The sequence below is a fragment of the Podarcis raffonei genome, chromosome 1, assembly GCF_027172205.1.
Source record: "Podarcis raffonei isolate rPodRaf1 chromosome 1, rPodRaf1.pri, whole genome shotgun sequence".
Taxonomy (NCBI): domain Eukaryota; kingdom Metazoa; phylum Chordata; class Lepidosauria; order Squamata; family Lacertidae; genus Podarcis; species Podarcis raffonei.
In genome coordinates this window covers 118,153,697-118,177,486 of record NC_070602.1, presented here as the reverse complement: position 1 = coordinate 118,177,486, position 23,790 = coordinate 118,153,697, and the positions used below count along the sequence as shown (strand labels likewise).

General features: G+C 44.0%; 1 protein-coding gene across 1 annotated transcript in view; it reads left to right on the top strand.

Moving 5' to 3' along the window:
- The window catches only part of MYO3B (myosin IIIB), a 259,294-nt gene that overhangs the window by 40,244 nt on the left and 195,260 nt on the right, over window positions 1-23,790 (top strand). Inside the window, exon 8 of the mRNA XM_053375945.1 lies at window positions 20,124-20,189. Within this exon, the coding sequence (XP_053231920.1) occupies window positions 20,124-20,189 (66 nt within the window). The remainder of the gene's footprint in view (window positions 1-20,123; window positions 20,190-23,790) is intronic.

Genomic DNA, 23,790 nt, shown 5'->3' with positions numbered 1-23,790 from the left:
GTCTATTTATATGCAGATGAGGCTCTCCAACATTCTGCATCGTATTATCTCTGTTGCACAACCCAGACTGCCGTCCCCCCTTCAAAAATTATTCAAACTTAAGCAGCAATTCATCTCTCTCTCTTTTCTCCCCCTCTCTCTTTTGCCCTTTGCACATGTGTAAAACAGGCTGTAGCAATTAAAGCAGTGAGGGAAGCTTCAAGTTTCTAAACTAATACCCATAAATTTTTATCAGATAGAGGCTGTAAACAGCTTTAAAGAACAACAGTCATGATGAAGTACTGTAAAATATCAGCAGGTGATAGGAAGAAATATAGAACAGGACATGGGAATGGTTGGCTTTCAGTCTATGATTTATCTCTTTCTTCCCCCAAAACTGCATATAAATCTGCATGACGAAATAATATATTCTGGTATTATTTCCATAGGACAAAATACTGAATTTATTAAGTAAGCTCCTAACCATCCTATTTTTTTATTCTTCACCAAATCTTTGTAATGTCTGAAGCTCAATCCTAGCTAGGAATAAATACTGCTTATAGGATGTTAAGTGATGATAGGGATGCGGGTGGTGCTGTGGTCTAAACCACTGAGCCTCTTGGACTTGCCGATCAGAAGGTCGGTGGTTCGAATCCCCGCGACGGGGTGAGCTCCCGTTGCTCTGTCCCAGCTCCTGCCAACCTAGCAGTTCGAAAGCATGCCAGTGCAAGTAGATAAATAGGTACCGCTGCAGCGGGAAGGTAAATGGCGTTTCCGTGCACTCTGGTTTCCATCACGGTGTCCTGTTGCACCAGAAGTGGTTTAGTCATGCTGGCCACATGACTTGGAAAGCTGTTTGTGGACAAACGCTGGCTCCCTTGGCCTGAAAGTGAGATGAGCACCGCAACCCCATAGTTGCCTTTGACTGGACTTAACCGTCCAGGGGTCCTTTACCTTTACCTTTACCTTAAGTGATGAAGGGCCATTTAGAAACGGAATAAATAACCAAAATTAAAAACGCTAAATACAAACATTATGCTTTCCCCTGGGTTCTCCAAAGATCGCTGGCTTCAAGGTAGGCTCCTCTTGTAGCCAGAGGCATCGCAGTTTCCAGAACAGATGCCTCTACCCTGAGAAAAATAACTGTGTCTCACTTGTCTAGCCAGATATCCCCCAATCTCTGCATAGTATTACCAGGCTGGTTCTGTATTAAGGGCAGGCAAAGAGTTGGGGAATGAAGCAACATCATCAGTGCCTTCACCTGCTGCCCCCAGTGGATTATTAGGAAATTGCAAGTGAAGGTATTAGCAGTTGCCTAGCAACCTTCAGATGCCATATTTTCATCCACCAGTACAATAGTCTATATATGTCTCCAAGTAAAACACGCAGAGCATATTCTTCCTTTGTAGTACCTTGCCCACCATATCAGGGAAGAGGGAAAGGGTGCCACGATGAGAGGATTTTAATGTAGGCCCCGCTTCCTCACAATATCCTGACTCTGACTTCAGGAACGTTAAGTTGCTCAGAGAATATCTACTGCCCTCAAAAGGATACAACTGGGATATTGAACCGGGGCAGCTTCCGGAAGCTTCCATGCAGCTGGATATCTTGGGGGACTTCAGGAGGGAAGGAATTTGGTCTCCCTCTGCTGACTAGTCTTTCTGTCCAGATTTCACTGATAGCTCCCACTTGGAACATGTTGGGCCTCCATTCTCCTTTATTCTTCTTTGGTGATCTCTCGTAGCCAAATAAGATTCCAAGCCAGCTGTTGGCGCCACGTCTCCAGATCTTTGGACTTGTTGTAGCATCTGAACACCTTCACACTTTTAAACAAAACACCTTCACACTATTTAAACAGAAGTCTTCTGGGATACTTATTTCCAGGACATCAATTTATTTCAAAAACAAATGCTTTGGGAATGGTTTTTTCCTTTGTTTGAAAATACTCACAACATATCCCAATGGTCTTCTTCTTCTTTGGCGGTCACTCGTAGCCGAGTAAGATTGTCTTCCATGAGCACGGTTTTAACAGTAAGTGACTGTGGAGGCCAATTCCGGATCCACACGTCCTTCCACAATGGGGACATAGGTTTCCGGGCAGGGGTTGATCATGGTGAGGGTTTGCCAAACGTGCCTTCCTGTTAGCTCGTTTCTCCCTTTCGTCCTGAGTTCGAGTGTCTCCAAGCCCATGACACCTTTGGTAAAGGCTGTTCTCCATTATAGCCTGGCTACCAGAGGGGCCATTATTATTATTATTATTATTATTATTATTATTATTATTATTATTATATAGCATGAGCATAAACATTTCTTTGTGATTTCTGTCCAGGCCTTTTGCTCACAAATTTCTTTGACTGGAGGTAGATCTAGGGTTCAGCTTTGTGTCCCCCTCGATATAACTTCTCCTGTTCCCTTAGAATACTTCCTTCCCCCCCAACAAAACGCCACCACCTCTTGATTTCTTAAAAGTGCTAATTGTTTTGCTAAAATATATTTACATAGAAATGAGGCTAGAGAAATGAGGCTAGTTCTGAAATCTGCAGCTGAAGAGGCTGCATTAATGACAGTAACATAGTATAGAGTTGGGCATCATTTTGTCTGGAAATAGAGGAGGCAGCTGAGTTCAGAATCAGGACAGGCAACAATATGAAGTATTGATTTGCTGTACCTGACTCATTTTTGCGAAGCATTCTCTTTTCCTATTATTTTGACTTCATTAATTCTGTACGGTCGTTTTAGCTGACTGGACTGATCTGCCTTCTAATTGAGGGGCTGTAAATGCCAATCACAAGCCAAGGGACTGATAACCATAGTTTTCAGCAACCTAGAAATTATTTCACCTCTATTGCCTTACGGTAGCAGCTGTTGCTGATTTATATTTTTGCACACTTCTAGCAATTTCTGGAGGATATGATCTTAGCCAGGTGAAAATAGGGGCAGTCCTGGGCATGAGTACTTACTTTAAGGCTGTTCAGGATGAAATCTGGTGTGGTTCAGGGGTAAAGCTTGGTGGGTTTCCCTCATAGGGAATGAGGGTGGGGGAATGCATGAGTCCAAGGTTTGTATAGGCTCATTCCCATCATGACAAACCACAGGCTTGAGCGTAGGCCTGGATCAATGTTAGTGGGCACAGCACTCTGCATACTTTGGAGCTACGCAGAGTTCTTCGTGACATGACACAGATCTAATGAACAGTTCTGTGTAAATGGAAACTGCATAAATTGCTGCACCTCCAAAAATTGACCCACAACTAATCGTATCAGCAGTATGTTTACATATGGCAGGGAGAAATTCCTTATATTCCTAAATAAGAAAATTGCAGTGAGCTCAGTAGGAGAGGGAGAAAGCCTTATCAGTAGACAGAGCATTGGTTTCATACTACAGATAGCTTGTGTCCTGCCCAATGCTTTGTTTGGGTGAAACACACTGTCAGGCATGGTGCTCCCATTCCAATAATCGCCATAATACGTAGAAAATAATAAGGAACTGGAACTGTGCATCCCACAGTAAGCTTTAAAAGGGAGTCCTGACCATTAGGTCCAGTCGTGACCGACTCTGCGGCACGCATCTCGCTTTACTGGCCAAGGGAGCCGGCATACAGCTTCCGGGTCATGTGGCCAGCATGACTAAGCCGCTTCTGGCGAACCAGAGCAGCGCACGGAAACGCCGTTTACCTTCCCGCTGGAGTGGTACCTATTTATCTACTTGCACTTTGATGTGCTTTCGAACTGCTAAGTGGGCAGGAGCAGGGACCGAACAACGGGAGCTCACCCTGTTGCGGGGATTTGAACCGTTGACCTTCTGATTGGCAAGTCCTAGGCTCTGTGGTTTAACCCACAGCGCCACCCACGTCCCTTACAGTAAGCTTTGGATCATCGCAAATGTTATATTCACACCTTCTAGTATTTGTCCTCCAGAAGATAGCATTGAATCCCATTCAGCCCAAAGAGACGCAAATTGTTCTGCCCCGCTGCATTTGTGTGTAATGCAATAGGTGTAAAAATCACACCAGATGAACAAAAAAAATATTACATAATTGCCCAAACCAGCCATCCGTGGGCTCCAGCTTTAGTTACCTTACACATGTGTGGTGTCAATAGCACGCACACAAACCCAGAAGTTTCTTTAAAATCTGGACAGCTGAAGGGTTGGGCTTTTCCTGTCAAGATGGAGGTTTTTGCTCTTGTTTGTAGAGGGAAGGTGAGGGGCAGATGGGGCTTGTCCACCTGGGAGGGTAGCCTATCTAGGAGAAGAAAATCTCTGATCCTAAACATCTGCTGCCTCTTCGGGAGAAGAAAAGGCTATGGAGTAAACCCTACACAAATCTAGAGCAGAGTCCCTAAGACGGTTGGATGGCGATTTGTATGCCTCCATGTTTTGCTTTTCTTTTCTTTGGATCACATCAGCAAGGCCAAGATGGGGGTCTTGTCGTCTGGGCAACCCAGGACCTTCATACACATTGCCCAGGCTTGCACTTTGGGGAGGTCACTTTGGTGCGGCTAACACAGCAGTTTGACTTCACCCCCGGAAGTGCACTCATTTGTCTCTTGAGACAGACAGATGCCAGCTACTCAGAACATCACGGGCTGCCCCATGTAAATTGAGGTCCAGCTTTGAGAGCCTTCTGGGGTGGTTCCAGAAGTGAGGTTATGGGGAACCAGGCAGAGGGTCTTCTCGGTAGTGGCGCCCGCCCATCAGATGTCAAGGAAATAAACAACAATCTGACTTTTAGAAGACATCTGACAGGAGCCCTGTTTAGGGAAGTTTTTAATGTTTGATCTTTTACTGTGTTTGTAATGTTCTGTTGGGAGCTGCCGAGAGTGGCTGGGCGGGATATAAATAATAAATTATTATTATTATTATTATTATTATTATTATTATTATTATTATTATTGCAGTTGGAGGGAAAGCTGTGGCTGTTCTGTTGCCTGTGCTCCTTTCAGCAACTATGTTGCAGATCCCCCCATCCTTTCCTAGGTCAACCTGATGACCTCCAGATGTTGTGGACTGCAACTTCCACCAACCCCAGCCAGCCAGCATGCACCAACATCTGGAGAGTCCCAGGTTGGCAAAGGCTATTCTAATAAATCAAAGATGGCAGTAACACCAAACAGAAGGCAGAGATCTTAAGCTCAGCATCAGTTTTGTAGCATCAGTTTCAAGCAGAGTACAAGGTCTTGATGGTTTTTATGGCAACTATGCATCTTTGTGGCTGTATCGATTTTAAAATGTGATTTGGTGCTCTGAGCAACTAATCCTTTCTTCTGACCAAAGACCAGTTCACTTTTTCCTTCCACTCATTGTCAGAAACAATTAAGTTTTATTCATAGGACCAATACATCTAATTATGAAGCTGTTGTACATTAGACACTCTATGCCTTTTCTACTGCAACATAGTGTTGTTTTCATTCATTCCATCATTTTTGTATACCTCAGTCATTAACCCTTCCCCTAAAAATTTCACAAGCATATCCCAGCTGAAAAATATATTTATCTCCCTGATGTAATGCTTTGCACAAGATAAACACTGAAGAATTTATTAACCCTATTTTTCTTTTAAATGGTCAGTTCAGCATTGGATAATCATTTGCTTATATGTGCAAGCATACACTGAGAGGTGTTTATATGTGCAGGCATACACACAGAGATGGATGAGGTTAAAAATATCAAATACCCAATTGTCAAATTTGCTAGATCTGACCACCTTCATAATTTAGACCCTTCTATTGAAGATTTGAAAATATTCTAGACAGATGACATGTTAACAGAATCATTTCATGGTTGAGTGTCTTCACAGTATGATTTATCTTTACCTTTAGGCAATGGAGGTCCCTGTTTGGGAGATTTATGAGCTAGGCCCCAAAATCTATTTTGATGACATGGAATGTGTGTGTTTATTGGGGGAGGGGGGGAGAGAGAAATCAAACCTTAGCATTTGCTTTAAATACCAGGTTTCCTTCTCACGATCAGTTACGCAAGCCAGCCTCGTTCATGTAACTTCTGCCCTTCTTTTTGATGAATATAATTAAAAAGATTGCGCTCTGGTTGTTGTGTACGGACTTGACAGAACAACAAGCATTGTAGGTCTCAGACCAACTTTGTATGGAGACCAAACAAAATTGAATTAGTGCATGAACAAATAGAATAAGGAACGCAGACAGTTCCTTTTTTGTGTGCAGCAGAGCCCAGAGCATTGCCTGCTTTCTGGGTTTGCTGCTAAATAAGCTTTACGTGCACTGGGGAAGTCAACTGGTTAATCTTGTCAACAAATTGCCCATACTTGGAGAGTGCTGTGGGTTTAGCAACGGTGAGATTGGTTCTCTTGGGTCACGTGACTTCCAGCTTCATGACAATTCTAGTTTATGCTGTCTGGTCTGTGTTCTGCCTTGAACTCTCTGGAATTCTTTTCTCTGGTTAGTGAGCCCAGTGGCATGGCAAATAAGGAGGGGTGCATCTGCAGAACACCCAGTTCAAGCCCCATGGGGAAAAACAGCGTCCCTACAGTGCATTCCAACCCTGAGTGAATTCAGTGTGTGTGGAGTTTGAGAGTGGCAGGGCTCACCTCCTGATACTTGCCTCTGACAATCTTAACTAGGTAGATGGATCTATTTGCAATAATGAATTTTGCAATGTGTTTAGAGATACAGTGGTACCTCGGGTTAAGAACTTAATTCGTTCTGGAGGTCAGTTCTTAACCTGAAACTGTTCTTAACCTGAGGTACCACTTTAGCTAATGGGGCCTCCCACCACCGCCGCCGCATGATTTCTGTTCTCATCCTGAAGCAAAGTTCTTAACCCGAGGTACTATTTCTGGGTTAGCGGAGTCTGTAACCTGAAGCGTCTAACCCAAGGTACCACTGTAAAGGTTTGGCATGGGGGAGACAGATTGGAGGCAGAATCTGAGATCTTCCCTAGCCTTAAAACCCCAGCAGAAGAATTCTTGTGCCCATCATGCTAGCCACGTATTAGAGATAAGCGTGAGGAGAAATCTGAATTCATATTTCCAAATTGGGCTATGCACATTTCAGCTGTCTGGGCTGGGGCTGGTGCCGAGAGGCTGATCTGGGCGGTTACTGGGGTCAGCAGTAGGCCCAGTCCACACACCAGCCCCTCCTCTCCCCGCCTGGAAGCCAGCAGTTGGTGGCCAAGTCCCCTTTGTGGCAGGGGGCTCGTGGGATGCCGGGTGCAAGCCAAGGCCGCCTGAGGGGAGAAGAGAAGGAAGGGCACCCCAGGAGAGAGGGAGGCATGTGGGGGATTAGGCACCTTAGCTGTACTCTCACATAGTGGTGGCAAAGAAGGAGGCTGGGGTGGCTTGGCGTGGTAAATCAAGGGGGGTGGAATATTTTTTGGGGTGCCAATGGGGTCTGGGCCCCTTACAGTTGGTGCCTGTGATGCCTAGAATAAACACTTTTCACAATTTTGTTCCACCCAGCAATGTTTATTTATTAATTTACGAGCTCAAAGCGTATCTTTGTATCCAATGTTTGCTTCTAAACATACTTTTTTAGCAAATATATTCTTTTCTGCTGAATTGTGTAAAGCAAAGCCAGAAAGTGACTTGACGATGATGTAAGTAAAAAGGTAAACGTAAAGGGACCCCTGACAGTTAAATCCAGTCGAGACAACTCTGAGGTTGCTGCACTCATCTCGCTTTACTGGCCGAGGGAGCTGATGTTTGTCTGCAGAAAGTTTTTCTGGGTCATGTGGCCAGCATGACTAAGCTGCTTCTGGCGAACCAGAGCAGCGCACGGAAACGGTGTTTACCTTCCTGCCAGAGCGGTACCTATTTACCGTATTTTTTGCTCTATAAGACGCACCAGACCACAAGACGCACCTAGCTTTTGGAGGAGGAAAACAAGAAAAAAAATATTCTGAATCTCAGAAGCCAGAACAGCAAGAGAAATTGCCGCGCAGTGAAAGCAGCAATCCCTCTTGCTGTTCTGGCTTCTGGGATAGCTGCGCAGCCTGCATTTGCTCCATAAGACGCACACACATTTCCCCTTATTTTTTAGGAGGGGAAAAGTGAGTCTTATAAAGCAAAAAATATGGTATCTACTTGCACTTTGACATGCTTTCAAACTGCTAGGTGGGCAGAAGCTGGGACCCAGCAACAGGAGCTCACCCTGTCACAGGGATTTGAACTGCCGACCTTCTGATCGGCAAGTCCTAGGCTCTGTGGTATTGATGGAGATATAGTACAGAATTCACCGATTTACACCTTTATCCATTGGGAAAGGTGGGCAACTGCCCTCTGGCCTTGCTGTATGAATCTATATGTAGCTATTCTCCTGCCTTGTAGACTCTCACACCCTGTTTGGGACACCCAGTTCCTACATAAATTACTACTCTTCAGAAGCTGTTACATAAATGAGCACAAGCTGCTAGGATACGGTAACTGCAATTTTGTTTTGCTCCGGTGGAACACTCTGTGCTGACAAGGTCAGGCTCTTGCAGTCTGAGTGCAGCCAAGTGATGAAGGACACAGCCAACCACCTAAGAGCTGGAGGGGGGACAGCCACCAATTATTCCCCACCGAGCTAGCCTGCCTATGCATTTGTGACCCTGTTAGATTTACAGGCCATGCCGCTAGGGGGCAGGAGATATCCCTCTAGTCTGGGGACATTTTTGCAGCAACAGAAGAGGCGGGGGGGGGAGAGAATTCTCTTTCCCCATAGGAATCAACAACTCCATCAGGTACGTGGGCAAGGAAGGAATTACAAAAGCAATTACCGTATTTCTTGCTCTATAACACTCACTTTTTCCCTTCTAAAAAGTAAGGGGAAATGTGTGTGCGTCTTATGGAGTGAATGCAGGCTGCGCAGCTACCACGGAAGCCAGAACAGCAAGAGGGATTTCTGCTTTCACTGCGCAGCAATTCCTCTTGCTGTTCTGATTTCTGAGATTCAGAATATTGTTTTTCTTGTTTTCCTCCTCCAAAAACTAGGTGCGTCTTGTGGTCTGGTGCGTCTTATAGAGCGAAAAATACGGTAATTCGAGTTAGCTTGCCCAGCAGTAGCAAGTTGCATTCTGGAGCTGAAGACATAAAATTGGGGAGCAGCTAACTCATTTACATCCTCACTCAGCGGCATAGTTCCTTTTCAGACACAGGCTGAAGAACCTGTAGCGATGGTGGTAAATGCATTTCTTTACCGTCGCATAAGATATTAGTGCACCCTAGAGCTTTTCTGAACCCCATAAATTACCACGAAGCAGCTGCAGTAAGTAGAAGGAGAATAGCCAGGCTGCCAATATGCTAACCTTCTGACCTCCTGAAATTCCCAACCAGGTTCCATTTAATAGAAAAAGCCCCCAATGTGAGTGGATGCCTTCCTTTCAGCAGGGCTCTTCCTGGGTCCCAGGTCGATATCTAAGGCTGAATGCTTTTAAGTGAAAGTTTTATTATGACGTAAAGCATGGGTAGGCAAACTAAGGGCCGGGGGCCGGATCCAGCCCAATTGCCTTCTCAATCCAGCCCACGTGTTTTTACATGAGTAGAATGTGTGCTTTTATTTAACATGCATCTCTGGGTTACTTGTGGCGCATAGGAATTCATTCATTCCCCCCCCCCCCCAAATATAGTCCGGCCCTCCACAAGGTCTGAGGGACAGTGGACCGGCCCCCTACTGAAAAAGTTTGTTGACCCCTGGCATAAAGCTTTCACGAACTACCCCACTTTTATATATACCATATTTTGCTTTCATCAATGAAAGCAGTTTTCTTAGCTGCTAGCTTATATTATACTTCTGTAAACATATAAAAAACCAAGCTGCTTATGAAAACAGATTCTTAGGACTCTGCGATGGTGATTTTCTCTTTCTGCAGGGTAGGAGACAGAATGGGGTAATCTGGGAATCAAATTGCTCTATAGAATTTAGGAAGCCCTGCTTTCAATTTATAAATCCCCATCATTACCAAAGATGGTTGAGAGGCTATGAATGCCTTATTAGCTAAGGCCTAGATAGATTACCTCCTCTTCTAAACAATTTGGCCGAGCAAAAGAGGGGAAAGGCTTCCAAGTACAGAGGAGAAATGGAATGAAACATCACAATTAATTGAGGTACTTTGTAGCCTTGGAAACAGTAAGAGAGCGGTGACATCAGCAACAATTATGTGTAATTTTTAGCTTTAGTTTATCACCAAGGTAACCAGAGCCAGTTTTTCTGCTTGCAGTGCTGGAGAATGTCTTGGAGTAGGGAGAGGGTTATAAACCAGGGGTCAGCAACCTTTTTCAGCTGTGGGCCGGTCCACCATCCCTCTGACCATGTGGCTGGCCAGACTATATTTGGGGGGGGGGGGACTGAACGAATTCCTATGCCCCACAAGTAACCCAGAAATGCATTTTAAATAAAAGCACACATTCTACTCCTGTAAAAACACGCTGATTCCCGGACCGCGCGTAGGCCAGATTGAGAAGGCTATTGGGCCGCATCCGGCCCACGGGCCTTAGGTTGCCTACCCCTGTTATAAACCATATGGCTAAAGAGACTGCTAAAACAGCACTCTAACCTGGCCCATTGACTGGATTGCTCAGTACAGTGACTTGGCCGCCAATGTGAGTGCAATGACTCTCCTTCAAAAGGCATTGCATGTGAAGGGATATCAAGTTGTTTTTAATGCACGTGGCATTTGATCTGGGATGTTTCATTCAAACAGGCAAGTCCCTACTTGGTTTTGAGGCAATGAATAGGAATCCTGTAGCTTTCAGGTCCAATGTGTCCAAGCTGGCGTATTTGCTAGGGGTAAAGGTAAAGGTGACCCCTGACCATTAGGTCCAGTCATGACCGACTCTGGGGTTGTGGCGCTCATCTTGCTTTATTGGCCGAGGGAGCCGGCGTACAGCTTCTGGGTCATGTGGCCCGCCTGACTAAGCCGCTTCTGGCGAACCAGAGCAGCGCACGGGAATGCTGTTTACCTTCCTGCCGGAGTGGTACCTATTTATCTACTTGCACTTTGACGTGCTTTTGAACTGCTAGGTTGGCAGGAGCTGGGACTGAGCAATGGGAGCTCACCCCGCCGCGGGGATTCGAACCGCCGACCTTCTGATTGGCAAGTCCTAGGCTCTGTGGTTTAACCCACAGCGCCACCCATGTCCCTATGGCATATTTGCTACATGGGTGCTAAAAGACAGACATGGCCACATGGCCACTTGGCCACCTGGCCGCCTTCAGGCTCATCCTGATGTTATCGCAGAGCCCACTGCAGTACATCTGCTTCCTGCATAATTCCACCAAATTGGAAGCCACAGCACACAAGGGAGGAGTGTGCAATGTGCATCCTTCCCATGGGATCACACCATTGTACTGTGCCTTCCTAGCTTATGTATGTTCCATACATCATATACCACTGGGTAGCTCAGTCGGTTGGAACATGGTGCTGATAATACAAAGGTCATAGGTTTGATCCCCATTTAGGACAGCTGCATTGCATTGGGTTGGACTAGAGCAGCGGTTCTCAACCTGTGGGTCCCCAGATGTTGTTGGACTACAACTCACATCATCCCTGAGCTCTGGCCTTGCTAGCTAGGGGTGATGGGAGCTGTGGTTCAACAACATCTGGGGACCCACAGGTTGAGAAAGGCTGGACTAGACGCAAGATCTACCCACTCTGGAAGAATGGCAGATGAAACTGATTGACTGTATGGGACTGGCAGAATTGACGAGCAGAATCCGTGACCAGGGAGAAGAGTCGGCTGAAGAAGATTGGAAAAAATTTAAGGACTATTTACAGAAATACTGTAAAATTAAGGAAAGTTAAATGGTGTTGGATTGAAATTGAGTGGTTTCTAGCTGTAATGATATAAAGGAACATAGATGGGGGGGGGAAGGGTTTGAAAAATAAGGTAACGTTATAAGCTGTAATGCTTTAAATGAAGGATTTGCTGAACAAATAACCTTAATTGGGATACAAGGAGGAGAAGTATGAGGAGGTCTGAGAAATTTGTTATTTAAAAGTATGATTTATGAACTTTATGTCTTTTTTAATGTTTTTGTTTGTTCTGTTTTTGTTTGTTTGTTAAAAAAATTGGAAAATCTAATAAATATTCTTTAAAAAAAAAAGAGAGAAAGGCTGGACTAGAGGATCCTCTGGATCCTTTCCAACTCTACGATTTTATGTTGTCTCAGATGTGCTGATCCTATGCATGGTTTGCCGAGACCATATAACACCGGTCCTGAAAGACCTACATTGGCTCCCAGTACGTTTCCGAGCACAATTCAAGGTGTTGGTGCTGACCTTTAAAGCACTAAACGACCTTGGCCCAGTATACCTGAAGGAGCGTCTCCACTCCCATCGTTCAGCCCAGACACTGAGATCCAACTCTGAGGGCCTTCTGGCAGTTCCCTCAGTGCGAGAAGCAAAGTTACAGAGAACCAGGCAGAGGGCCTTCTTGGTAGTGGTGCCCACCCTGTGGAACGCCGTCCCATCAGATGTAAAGGAAACAAATCTGACTTTAGAAGACATCTGAAGGCAGCCCTGTTTAGGGAAGTTTTTAATGTTTGATATTTGATTGTTTGTTTGCCCAGAGTGGCTGGGAAGGCCCAGACAGATGAGCAGGGTATGTAATAAATTATTATTATTATTATTATTATTATTATTATTATTATTATTATTATTATATCATGCATGCCAAGTGCTGTCCCTGAAGGTCATTCCTCACACTAAACAAAGAAAAGAAAAGCCCACATACATTATTCTACAATAGAAATGGCAATATTCTAACTGTAAAATTGCATTGTCTGGACGACTATGTATTTTAGTTGGGCACAGAAACACACCCAACTCATTTGTCTTTCTTTGCCATTTGGCAAATGCTTGTATTTTGCATGCCTGTCGATACTAACAAAAGGATAAAAGAGCAACATATTAATTTGCAACAAAGACACGCATTGATGATAAGGGAGCAGTCATTCAGGTTCCTTCCTTGCTGCCACAGACAGCTTTTAATCCCCATTGCCTCTCAACTCCTTGAAAAAGCAGAATGGCTTGTGGGGAAACCATAAAGTTAAGCAGGTTAAATATGTGTTATGAAGCTTGACCACTGGAAATCCTAACTGGGTTTATTCACCTGCGTTTGTGAAATGAGCTTCTCCACACACACCTACACAAACATACCCCACTCCCCAACTACCCCACCCCTTCTGACCTTAGCTAGAAACTAAAACTGAGAAGAAATTGACAGGAATAAATGACAGATTCTGCAAAAGACCTTGCAGCTGCCAAAATCTTCCTGAATCCAGTGGCTCATGGATTAGGAGGAAAAATGTGAAAGCCACTCCAGATGTTTCCAAGCAGAATACTTTCCCGTCATACACCAAGTAGCTCCATATTGTGTTGATTTTATAATTTAATGGCTTGCTTAATCCTATGCATGTTTACTCAGAAAAATATAACCCCCCATTATGTTCAGTCTTGCTCATTCCTAGCAAAGTGTGCATAGGATTGCAGCCAGTCAGGGTGGTCCCCATCATTGAATTTGAATTAAATCCCACTGTGTCCAATGGGTTATACTCCTTGCTGGTAAACATGGATTGCAGCCTTAACCGGGTTACTTAAAGATTATGATTTCGCCTTCCTCCTAATGTGATATTCTGATTGCAACACATACCTTCTTCTGAATTTAGAAGAGACTTATGACCTGCAACTTCAATATTACTTCAAATGTCTGTGTTTGGCTATCAAAACACACTGCTGTCTCTCTCTCTGTGTGTGTGTGTGTGTTTTAATGAATTCATGCAGTGATTTGTAAATGGCTTTCCGAAATGCCGGATGTTTTTTGCATAATTTTGCGACTGAATTATTTGTTAAAAAAGCTCATCAGCGTGGCAAGAAAACTACTCAGTCCTGGAGACCGGCCAGACATTCCTGATTAAATATTTGTTTTAGCATCGCCCTCACCACACCACAATCACCCTCTTTTTTCCTTAGATGTTCCAGTTGTCAGAACCATTGACAGAATTGAAAATACTTACCTGTTGTTTTTTTAAAAAAATGCATAGAGGAGGGTGGTGATGGTTGTAAAAGACGAAACAATGAAAGCTTATGATTCACTGTGCCCAGCAAATAACCATTCCCATTCATTTAGGAAAGGAGAAAGTAAACAAAAGTCCAATTAATTTTGTTTCTGAATCAGGAGTATGACTAATAAGAACAAGAAGGAGCCCCCGGGATAACAAATATGTTTTATAATTATGTGAATGTAACCACATATGGATTCAATGTATAAAAGAACTCAAATATATATTTGTAAAACCAGTGTTATCCATGCATAAACCACCCACTTAACCTAAAATAAATCTAATAAATTTCTGTATCCTCAGAGGCTTCCATGTCCTGTACAGAAGTAGATAAGTAGAATACCGCTTTCTGTTGTGAATGAAAAATCTGCTAATTGACAATAAAAATAACTTTTAAAAAAGACACACCTGACTTCCACTTTTGGAAGGTCAGTCATTTTTCTTTTCATTTACCCATCTCACCAGGAGACAGCTATCCTTTCCTGAAATAACGGCATATGATTTACTTGAAACATCTGTAGGCGACACTGATGATTGAACGTCTTCTAGTCCTGGCAACTGGAAGAGCCTCTGCTTTTTATTGCAAAGAGATCGGTGCAAAGCGTGTCATCACTTTCACCTTTGCGTATTTGCTGTCTGAGGCCAAGGGAGCCTTTTTGGGTTGTGTGTGTATAACCACAAATTATTGGATGAAATGAAGCAAATAACTATTTCCCAGTGGTGTGACCTGTAAAGACTATGGAAATGTCTCTCAAGGGGTTTGGGGAAGCTCCATTGATTGTGACAGTTTAATACCAGGCTGGCCCAAAACACTCAGGGGACACAATGAAGTGTGAAAATGTACATCCAGAAGGAGGCACAAAAAGCCTTCCAAATCCTTTGCTTCTTTGTGAATGTGGGAATTTCAGTTCATACATGGAGCTCCGCTTGGCTTCCCCATTCAGTTCATTGGAAAGATGTGGTTCTCATACATTCCCCCCACCCCTGTCGTGCCCCTTTAGTGATGTGTTTTGTGACATTTTCAGCCACTTCTGTGTTTACCACTGTGGACATGTGCGTGAATACATGACTTTCGGATGCATGTTAATCAGTCGTTGCCTGTATTATGGAAATACAGTGGTACCTCGGGTTAAGTACTTAATTCGTTCCGGAGGTCCGTACCTAACCTGAAACTGTACTTAACCTGAAGCACCACTTTAGCTAATGGGGCCTCCTGCTGCTGCCTTGCCGTCGGAGCACAATTTCTGTTTTCATCCTGAAGCAAAGTTCTTAACCTGAAGCACTATTTCTGGGTTAGCGGAGTCTGTAACCTGAAGCGTATGTAACCTGAAGCGTATGTAACCTGAGGTACCACTGTATTTTCATGTTGCAAGCCACCCTGATCACTTTTTTAACTATGGGAAAATGGCTTGCAGATAAAATGGTGATGGTCATGATGCTTATGTTAGACATGGGACTGGGGCATTATAAGCCATTCACGTATTTCTGTACCTGAGAACTACACCTGTTTGATCTTTAATCCCTTACCCAGTGTGTTTGGTTGGCAGAATTTCGCTTAGTCCTGCCTGCTGTTTAGAGACAGCTTTTTAGTTATTATTATAATTATTTATTGAATTTATATACCGCCCTATACCCGGAGGTCTCAAGGCACAACAAAACCAGAACACAAAACCATAAAATATATAATCAAGATAAAAAACAATAACCCTAGTAATAATAATAATATTTATACCCCGCCCATCTGGCTGGGTTTCCCCAGCCACTCTTGGCGGCTCCAAACAGAACACTAAAAACTGAATAAAACTTCAAACATTAAAAACTTTCCTAAACAGGATTGCCTTCAGGTGTCTTCTAAAAGTTGGTTAGTTGTTTATTTCCTTGACATCTGATGGGAGGGCGTTCCACAGAGCAGGCGCCACTACCGAGAAGGCCCTCTGTCTGGTTCGCTGTAGCTTCACTTCTCACAGAGAGGGAACCGCCAGAAGGCCCTTGGCGCTGGACCTCATTTTAAAAGGACATAGGATACATCCTATATACATCCTAAATAGTTATCCGTAACGTCTTTCTGCTTTTGCTCCTATTCCAAATCTGGCTCGCTTTTTCATGCCCCTACAATCGCGCTAGAAATCTCCTACGAAAGCTTTCCCAAGAACGTTTCGCCAGTGCCAAAAGGTACGGGGAAATGGAAAAGATACTGAAGAGGATGTCCCCTCCCCCCCCAAAAAAGAGGGATAACAAACTTAGTAACGAAGACAGGTAATTTCAACATTTGCCTCTTGGCCAGCAGCCACCGAGAGATTAAAAAAATGAAACGTGTTCACGACCCCTTAGATTAACAACTAACTATTCTGCATCAGTATGCTTTATCTGGGAACATATGGAGTATGAAATTCCATTTAAGGAATTTACATTTCTTAATGCAAGCAATTAGGTGTGTAGTAAAGTCTCGTTATTACACATGATTAGTCTCTCCCCCACACACACTATTTTTTAAAAAGGTGCTCATTTAGTACACTAGCTTTAAGTTCAAGTGGGATGTATTTTAAGACCCAGTAACTGCTGATATAGGGATGCGGGTGACGCTGTGGGTTAAACCACAGAGCCTAGGACTTGCCGATCAGAAGGTCGGTGGTTCGAATCCCCGCGACGGGGTGAGCTCCTGTTGCTCGGTCCCAGCTCCTGCCAACCTAGCAGTTTGAAAGCACCTCAAAGTGCAAGTGGATAAATAGGTACCGCTAGGCAGGAAGGTAAACAGCGTTTCCGTGCACTGCTCTGGTTCTCCAGAAGCGGCTTAGTCATGCTGGCCACATGACCCGGAAGCTGTACGCCGACTCCCTTGGCCAATAAAGCGAGATGAGCACTGCAACCCCAGAGTCGGTCACGACTGGACCTAATGGTCAGGGGTCCCTTTACCTTTAACTGCTGACATATGGCTATATCTCTGACCACCACATTCCACACTCCTCAAAGCGAATTCACAACATGCATCTACCTGGCTCTTCTGTCTGCCTGAGTCAGCTCCTGGGCCTGATCCTCAGGTACTAATTCTCCCATTGAAAACAATGCAGCTGCCTCCAGTAATACACCTCTGCATGCCTGGTGGTTGTTTTCTTGGGGAAATATATTGCTGTATTGATTGCAGAAATAAACAGTGTATGTTTTTTGCCTATCAAATATTTCCCCTCTCCAGCTTTGTCCCATTTCCCCCACACCCCTCTCCGCGCAAAAGCTCCCTATCAGAGAAGTATTCAAGATCAATGCAGTGACTCCCTCCCTCTTCCTTTGTTGCCCATTGTAAATCTATTAGCTGTGATCTGTAATTAGGTGCACAGCTTAAAAGAAAGAACAAATGGTGTCCACTGAACCATGGCGCTCGCCTTCATGGCTAAAAAATAAAATAAAAAATGACCCATTTGGCTTTACCAGCTGTGACATTGGAGGCAGGTTCAATGACAGAGAACACATAAAACTCAATAGATTAAAACGTTTCCACTTCGCTAGACATCCAGAGGGGCATAACAAAGGGTCCTAGACCACTGTAGAGAAGAGGAAAAGGTAGGCTTTGTTGATCTCATATGTTACATTTCCTTCCTTACATCCTTTTGCTTGGGAGTGGATCTCATATGGTGGTTTTGCCTTAGAGCAGGTATCCCCAACCTTCGGCCCTCCAGATGTTTTGGACTACAATTCCCATCATCCCTGACCACTGGTCCTGTTAGCTAGGGATCATGGGAGTTGTAGGCCAGAACATCTGGAGGGCCACAGGTTGGGGATGTGAAATATACTCAGAGTCGCAAAGTGATTTCATGCTCTTTATTCAGCTCATAGTGGTGAGGAGGAATGAATGAAAGTCCCCTCAAAGTATCTGCTTTATATACATTATTTACACAATGGGCTGCACATGATTGGCTAATTCCGGAATTCTACTGTAAGCCAATCAGGTTGTGGATTCACTTCTATCTGGAGCATGATTGGGTAGTTCCTGCCAACCAGTCATACTGCTGCATTGTTCTAGGACCAATCAGACTGCTGCATTCTGAATCCTATTGTTCTAGGACCAATCAGACTGCTGCAGTTTGAATCCTATTCAACTCAGTACATAACAGGATGCCTGCCTTAGAGATTGGTAGAGTTAACAGAGACTCTCCACCTTCCAAGACAATAATGCCCACTCACATCACAAGGAGCTTATAACCCACCTGCTCCCAGCAGCCAGAATCATCATAACCAGACACTGGAGAGACCTGTCAGGAGTAAGCATGGACCAATGGTATCAGATAGTATGGGAAATTCCCAGGAGTCTTTGGAGGAAGTCATGTGCTTTAAATGTACAGTGTATTCATGACCTCATCAGACCTGCTTGTTTAATAGTAATCTGCTAACCTCGACGTGGATTTTTTAAAACAGAAATTGCAGGTAGATGTTTTCCTGTGTTCACTGTTTTCTGAATTAACCTCTGCTGATGAGATTTGTATGCACTGCTGCTGGTTCTGTGATGCAGGTGCTGGTGGTGCATTTAATGGAACATGGGAGTAAGCATTAATGTCACTGAATATAACCCATCACATTACTTCCCTAATAGTAAATGTGATAAATGATGCATATCCTGCAAGTATTTTGGATTTTCCCTTCTCATTTTGTGCTGGCGTTATACCAAAGGAGAAAAGTAATAACACATTCAGCTCAGATAACATGACAAACTGCAATGAAATAGGATAGCTGAAATGGTTTTGAATAGATACAGATGAATAAAAATGGGCCATTTATTACGGAGCCATAATGTCTTTACTGTGGCTTGATTTGTTTTGATTGTGTGTGCGTGTGTGCATGGGATGTGTAGAAATGGTAAAACCCAACTCTCATTTGCTCGTTAACTTTGCTCCAGTTTATGCTGCCTTTTTGATTCTTGCTCTCTCTTTCTGCCTTCAAACCTTGCTATTTATTGCTCTGAACTGAATGGGGGGTTATATTTATCAGCAGTCCTGTTCTTGCAAGCAGGGACACTGAAGTTGTGATTATTATTATTATTATTATTATTATTATTATTATTACTATTAATTATTAATTATTTCTACCCCGCCCATCTGGCTGGGCTTCCCCAGCCACTCTGAGCAGCTTTCAACAGAACATTAAAAACAGGATAAAACTTCAAACATTAAAAACTTCCCTAAACAGGGCTGCTTCTAAAAGTCAGATAGTTGTTTATTTCCTGAAGGGAGGGCATTTCACAGGGCGGGTGCCACTACCGAGAAGGCCCTCTGCCTGATTCTCTATAACCTCACTTCTCACAGTGAGGGAACTGCCAGAAGGCCCTTGGAGCTGGACCTCAGTGTCCGCACTGAACGATGGGGGTGGAGACGCTCCTTCAGATATACTGGGCCGAGGCCATTTAGGGCTTTCAAGGTCAGCACCAACACTTTGAATTGTGCTCGGAAACGTACTGGGAGCCAAAGTAGGTCTTTCAGGACCAGCGTTATATGGTCTGTTAACCACCTACTGTTGCTGTGTTACTTGCTTTTGGGTATGTTTGCTGTAAGGTGTGCTGCTTTCCACTTTGCATAGGGTTGAGGATCCAAAGGTTCCTGTGTTTCCATGAAAAGAGCTTTCCTCTCATGGAAGGAGGTCTTCTCTTGAAAAGCATCCTTTGCCAGACCAAGGGAATCTTTGACTCCAATGCTTCACTGCAGTCATTCATCCTGTTTACATATACAGTGGTACCTTGGTTGTCGAATGCCTTGGCTCCCGAACAAATCAACTCCCGAAAACTACAAACCCAGAAGTAAGTGTTCCGGTTTGCGAACGTTCTTTGGAATCTGAACTTCCAACGTGGTGTCCGGTTGAATGCAGGAAGCTCCTGCAGCCAAACAGAAGCCGCGACTTGCTTTTTGAATGGTTCTGGGAGTCGAACGGACTCCCGGAATGGATTAAGTTCAACAACCAAGCTACCACTGTACTTAAACTTGTTCACTTTAGAAAGACAAGGCATGTGTCCCTGCACCTTCTTTAGTAGTGGCAAAAGGATGGAATAATTTATTGGTTCTCCCTGCTTTTAAACAGCAGGTCAAACCCCAGATGCTGTAGGAAAATTCATTTGATCTACTTTTGTTCTTATAAAACATTTGTATTTTCCAGGAACCCTCCTCCTACTTTGTTTCAGCCAGAAAATTGGTCCAGAGGATTCAACCACTTCATTTCCCAGTGAGTATGACCCTTTTCCATTTTAAGCAGCTTAACCTTGTGTGCCGTTATCGCAAAATGATATGCGGCAAACCTTTGGCAATGAAATTTCCTTCCTGCAAACAAGAGCTCTTTTTAGCTTTTGTTTACATTGCATAATTCCTTCTCAACTTTTGTCTTGCTGAAAACTTTACAGTTTCATAGAGGTCGTGGTGTGATCTGCATTTGAAATTAGTTTCCTGGCTATTGACAGGTATAGGTCTGAATACCCTCTTGTTGTTGTTCTTAACCTTAATATACCATATTTTTCGCTCTATAAGACACATTAGACCACAAGATGCACCTAGTTTTTGGAGGAGGAAAACAAGAAAAACAATATTCTGAATCTCAGAAGCCAGAACAGCAAGAGGGATCGCTGTGCAGTGAAAGCAGCAATCCCTCTTGCTGTTCTGGCTTCTGGGATAGCTGCGCAGCCTGCATTCACTCCATAAGACGCACACACATTTTCCCTTACTTTCTAGGAGGGAAAAGATGAGTCTTATAGAGCAAAAAATACGGTACCTCTTCCTGATTCTGTCTTGCTCGGTCTGTGAACCAGGAGCATAAGGCTTTAGGAGAGGAATAGTTCAAGTGACCTTTGCAGCTCAGTCTCCCAAATCTGATGTCGAGCATAAAGTCGAGCATACAGCCTGTGCCACAAAAGACCCCACACAACTTTGTTGTATCACATTACAGTGGAACCACTGGTTCTGAGAGCCAGTGTGGTGTAGTGGTTAAGAGCGGTAGACTCGTAATCTGGGGAACCGGGTTCGTGTCTCCGCTCCTCCACATGCAGCTGCTGGGTGACCTTGGGCCAGTCACACTTCTCTGAAGTCTCTCAGCCCCACTCACCTCACAGAGTGTTTGTTGTGGGGGAGGAAGGGAAAGGAGAATGGTAGCCGCTTTGAGACTCCTTCAGGGAGTGATAAAGCGGGATAGCAAATCCAAACTCTTCTTCTTTTTCTTCTTGAACCACTCTGTCCCTGAACGTTTCAGTTCCCGGACGTCGAAAACCCGAAAGTAAGTGTTCTGAGGGTTTTTTAGCATTCCTCGGGACCCGAATGTCCGATGCAGCTTCCAATCCGCAAAAAGCCTAGCTGTCAGCCAGTCAGAAGCCGCGCCTTGGAATTTGATGGTTTCAGAAGTTGAACGTCCTTCCGGAATGGATTACATTCGACTTCCGAAGTTCCACTGTACACTGGTTCTCTGTGTTCCCTGAAATGTCTTCAAATACAGTGGTACCTCGCAAGACGAAATTAATTCGTTCCGCGAGTCTTTTCGCCTTGCGAGTTTTTGTCTTGCAAAGCACGGTCAAGTCGCAACTGCACCTCTTCAAGCGGTTTTAAGAAAAAGGAAACAAACTCGCAAGACGTTTTCGTCTTGCGAAGCAAGCCCATAGGGAAATTCGTCTTGCGAAGCAACTCAAAAAACGAAAAACTCTTTCGTCTTGCGAGTTTTTCGTCTTCCGAGGCATTCGTCTTGCGAGGTACCACTGTACATGAATTATGTAGGACAGGCTTTGAACCAGGACTGTAGCATGGGGGGGGGGGGCTTCTAGGGTGACTGCTCAGGCTGCCTTCCTGATCCAGCCCTACGCCACTTTGTGAGGTGTTGCAAAAGCGGCTGGCGTTGCTTCGGCAACAAAGGCCCTCCATTTGCCCTTCGCACCCCGCCTTAGAAACACTCCTTGTAGAGGTCAACTGTGACTTCAAAGAAGAATGGGAACTTCTTACAAATTATCTAAAAAGACAACAAAATGAACTGGACTCCTTGGCAGGTTTTGAATAAACATACACAAATTTATTGATGGTTAATATAATAGATAGATAATATAAGGATTTATACAATTTTACAGTATTCAGAGAACAATATGTGTTGAGAAATCAGAGAGAGGAGCTGAGGGAAGTATTGAGGGGGAGGGTTCGTTGGGGAGATGGGGAAATAATGAAGATGATATGTTTTGATATTTTGTTATGTTGAAATTGTTAATAAAAAAAATTAAAAAGAAGAAGAAAGAAACACTCCTTGTAGAGCATGGGTAGACAAACTAAGGCCCAGGGGCCGGATCCGGCCCAATCGCCTTCTCAATCCGGCCCGTGGACAATCCGGGAATCAGCGTGTTTTTACATGAGTAGAATGTGTCCTTTTATTTCAAATGCATCTCTGCGTTATTTGTGGGGCATAGGAATTCATTCATTCCCCCCCCCCAAAATATATATATAGTCCAGCCCCCCCCCACAAGGTCTGAGGGACAGTGGACCGGCCCCCTGCTGAAAAAGTTTGCTGACCCCTGTTGTAGAGCCACTCAATGAGGCCATTTGAGAAGCAGGCAACAGCCATGCACCCTTGATCCCAGCCTCGCCTGGGATTGAAGCGCACATGGCTGTTATGCACTTCTCATTCCACACTCCCCGAGTGCTCTGGTGGCAGCTGCTGCTTTGTACCATCCTGACTTGATGGTTTGTTTGGTTTTGGTTGGTTCATAACCCCAAGAATCTCTTTCTCACGTATCACCACTCTTTGCCTCGGTTCTTCAGATTCCCTTCTTGAGAAAGTTAGTTGAAGGACAAAGATCTGCCCTACATCTCCTCCAGTAAAGACAGATGCAAAGAATCCATTCAGTTTTGCTTTTTCTCTGTCCTTTTTCTCCTTTAGCACACCTTTGCCTCCCTTGCTGTCCCAAAGTCCCAAAGTAGCTTTTAATATATGGTGACCACTGCCATTTGAGTTATGAGTCATTCCATATGGTGGGTTTGATTCCCACTTAAAAAGTTATTTTTATTTTATTTTATTTTTTAAAATTAAAAGCATCAAGCTATACAGCATCGAACTTTTTGGCCATTAGTGATAAATGACTCATTTATATGCATTAGTTATGCATTTGTCAGTGCCTGGCTTGTGACAGTTTCATTTTGATAAATTAAAAGAAATGATTGTAACAAGTCCATTGTTCCTTTTATCCAAATGTTAGGACCATGCCTGATGTTCCCATCACCCTTGTGATGAGTGGTTGAATTTTCAGTAATTCCATTATCTACCTCCTCCCTGATGTTGACTATAATTTGCATAACAAGCTTATCTGGTTCAAGTTGTGGTCCAGACCTATGCAGCTACATAGAAGGGAGCTTGCATCTTCAGACAAGTGCATTTCTGAATTCATGGCTAATACAGCCATTCTCCCCCTCTAGCTGCCATCACCAAATCCTTTTAAGGTCTCATTCAAAGCAAGTGTTCTGCTCCATATGCCAATTTTCTTTAGCTTGTGCAGAATTGCCTTGTTATTGTTGACACACTGGTGTTGTTCAGTGGATTCTCTATATATTTAGTTAGAGAACACAGTCCTGGTCAGCAATTATTTTAAAATTGTAGCCATGGACACACTGGGGGAAAGTGGGAACAGGGGGGTGTCTGACATGCCTAATGGGGTGGCAAGGATTTGATTGGGGTGCTACAGCAGGGGCCAGACAAGAAGTCTCTGGAGGCAAGATTGAGCCTCCAGCCTGCCAGCTGCCGATCCTTACAATTTTTTTTTACAATAAGCAGAAATTTACCTTTTCTCAGTGTGGAGAAGAATGCCACTGAA